The 2,717-nt window shown below is 51.6% G+C and overlaps 1 protein-coding gene across 1 annotated transcript; it reads right to left on the bottom strand.

Moving 5' to 3' along the window:
• Positions 1-1,857: 1,857 nt before the first annotated feature.
• On the bottom strand, positions 1,858-2,457 carry Pmar_PMAR004250 (cln3/battenin, putative; the record flags this gene model as incomplete). Its single annotated transcript, XM_002769035.1, has 1 exon — positions 1,858-2,457. One exon carries the CDS (start codon positions 2,455-2,457, stop codon positions 1,858-1,860), a length of 600 nt encoding a protein of 199 aa, XP_002769081.1.
• Positions 2,458-2,717: the final 260 nt, after the last annotated feature.

Here is a 2,717-nt window from a genome sequence, read left to right as displayed (position 1 = left end):
TTTCCTCCATGTCTATCGAACTCCTTGTAACACCAGATTCGAGCTTTAATTCATTAGCAAGCCATTGTCCGTCATCCCGCTGGTCATCTTTTGTCCCCACGGCGATCTTACCCTTGACGGACCTTTCGAAGTTCGAACAGGTGCTCTATCGGACGAAAAAGCCCTCCAAAGGTTGTCAACACACATTCCAAAAGGGGTATAGTGGCACGCTGCATTGGACCCAACACGCCGACCAGCGGGACCAAGTGAAATCTGCAGAAGCACATCAAATGGCACTTCGGGACCTCGAAAAATGCTATCTTCTTCTCCACCTAACCGCGTCCAGCTGAGCATTCTCCATAGGAAAATACAACGCTTCCTGAGGAGTTTCGAAGCTGCTTGCACTCACTGCCATAGGTCGGAGAACATATTACACTCCGCCTGCATTGACGAACTCAACTGCTAGAAGTTTAGGTGAACACCAGCCAACATGTCTACCATACGGCTCATTCTTCCACTCCACGGAGAGGCTACAAAATGCAAACTAGGGATGACTACTACCACCACGCGGCGAATACGATGGGGGAACCAGATTAGAAAATAAAGCTGCAGTGCCATCATACCTAACAGAGCCCATCCGACCACGCACCACCACAGTACTGATTACTACCTCATGAAAGGCATAGGGCGATGATAAGCCGGTCGGGAGAATCCCCCCGAGTAGATTGACTTCGATCTCGCAGCACTGGTGGAGCCACGAGGCCACCACGTGTTGTTGAATCCACTACACACATCATAACCAGTACCCGCCCCATCGAGGAAGATCTCCTCCGCTTGCTGCTGCTGCCCTTCTCCAAACGTAGACCGGGACTTGCCCAGCCGAGCCTCTGCAATACGCGGACGATCACCCCATCCCACGTGCGCAGACCCACTCGATCCATCGCCTCCATCTGCTTCTGAAAGCCGTGGAGTCCTGTAAGCTGGTGGGCAATAAAACAGAGGCTTCAACAGCTGTTTATCGAATGGCGTTGAGGCATGGAAGTATCTTTCACGACCAAATCAGCAACGACCTTGCATCGCTCCGCTAACCTTTTTTGCGGCTCTTGTTGCGTTCGGTCCTCCAACGGCTTGGACAGTCCGGAGATCGCGAGGACCGGCTTCGGAACTAAGGGAAAGCTTCACGGGAATTCTCCCAATCCGAAGCTCACTCTGTGCCCTTATAAGCGGTGGTTGACTCATCCAACCGGTTGAGGGGAGAGGAGGGGCTGCCTCAAGGACCTGACCTCAACTACACCAACCGACTACTCCCAGCCAGCCTTGGAAAGTTTGCTCGCTTTCATCAGCTGAGCTCAAAAGTTTCCCCAGTAATTCGACGAGCCTATATGCGAATTCGGGTAGACATGTTCAGAAGCTAACAAAAATTTCGCGAAATTTCCTCAAAATTTCGATACACGTAGTTGATCATGTGCATATTTTCCCACACTGGTCCCAACACCCACCTGGTGGCCTTGCACGACCGTCCTGCTTCTGGCACCAGCCGGGGAACCGTAGCCAAAAAGGAACTTGGTCGAGGGCTGATGACCACTGTAGCCTGGAGGGTAATCACTCCGCTGATGCACTTCCTACAACATCGAGGAATTCATGGCGAATTGATGATACCACTCCTCACTGAATCTGTCATGAAATGATATGTAGACCGGAATACGGACAAGTCCGGTGCAGACATCCCAGAAGGGTAGTAGCTCGCGGATGCCATAGTCGCGAATGCTAGTACTTACGAAGTAGCCAAGTTGTGGTATGATCATTAACCAACACGAGACGTTGAAAGACAAGGTGAAACCCTCAAGTACAGCAGAAATGCTACGACAACAGCAGGGACTAAGCCCTGCATCCTGGGGCGTTGGGGTAGAGCGTGCACTCTTTCATCAGAGTGTTGGCCAGGAGTAAAGACGCCAAAGTGGCCAGAAGGATGCCAATGTTCGAAGCCGCGAACCCGAGGTTCACACAGAGCTCACGGTGGGTATCGGGAATATCCTGACGACGCTGGAATAAGAACATGCAGTTGGAGTAAGAAGCGCCTCCCATGAGGCCTACTATCAGCATAATGCAGATGTATATCCACGCCATCGTAGAGTAGGCAGCAACGCCATTTCGGATGAAATGAAGACTGGCTTCTAGAGCCCAGAAAATCACTAGGACGAGTTGGAGAAGAGTTGGTATCCAAACTCGTTTAATCTGGACCCACGTCACCGACGCTCGCGATATGAGAACACCCGTGTTGTACGAGATGTTGCAGAAGCGTACAGTTGACCGAGCGAAAGAGGAAGCATCAGCAGGGAGGCCGACGGAGGCTCTATCGAGAAAGCCAGTGAGGATCCAGTACTCCAAGAAGTACACTGCAGTGAGGTTGATGATGATACCCCCAGCCATGGCTAAAGCCACTTTGATGCTGCTAATGGAGAGACTGCTACTGACCATGCTCTTAGCAGCAGAAGAGGAGGAAGTCGCCTCCTCGTGGTCGTCCACACTGGAACAAGAATCGGCCTTGTTGTTTATATAAGAAAACAATACCCAGTAGATTGGTATTGTTATGATCATTCCCAACATGACATAGGAGTAGTGGACCCCAGCGGCCACTAGGACGGAGTATATCAACGGACCAACAATGCCAGCAAGACCAGTGCCAGCCCCCCACGCCCCGATGAGCGTGGCCGGAAGCCTATGAAGTCGGGATATGT

The sequence above is a fragment of the Perkinsus marinus genome (genome assembly GCF_000006405.1).
Source record: "Perkinsus marinus ATCC 50983 genomic scaffold scf_1104296966672, whole genome shotgun sequence".
In the NCBI taxonomy this organism is placed as follows: Eukaryota; Perkinsozoa; order Perkinsida; family Perkinsidae; genus Perkinsus; species Perkinsus marinus.
Note: the sequence above shows the minus strand (reverse complement) of the source record. Positions and strands in the feature narration are given on the sequence as shown.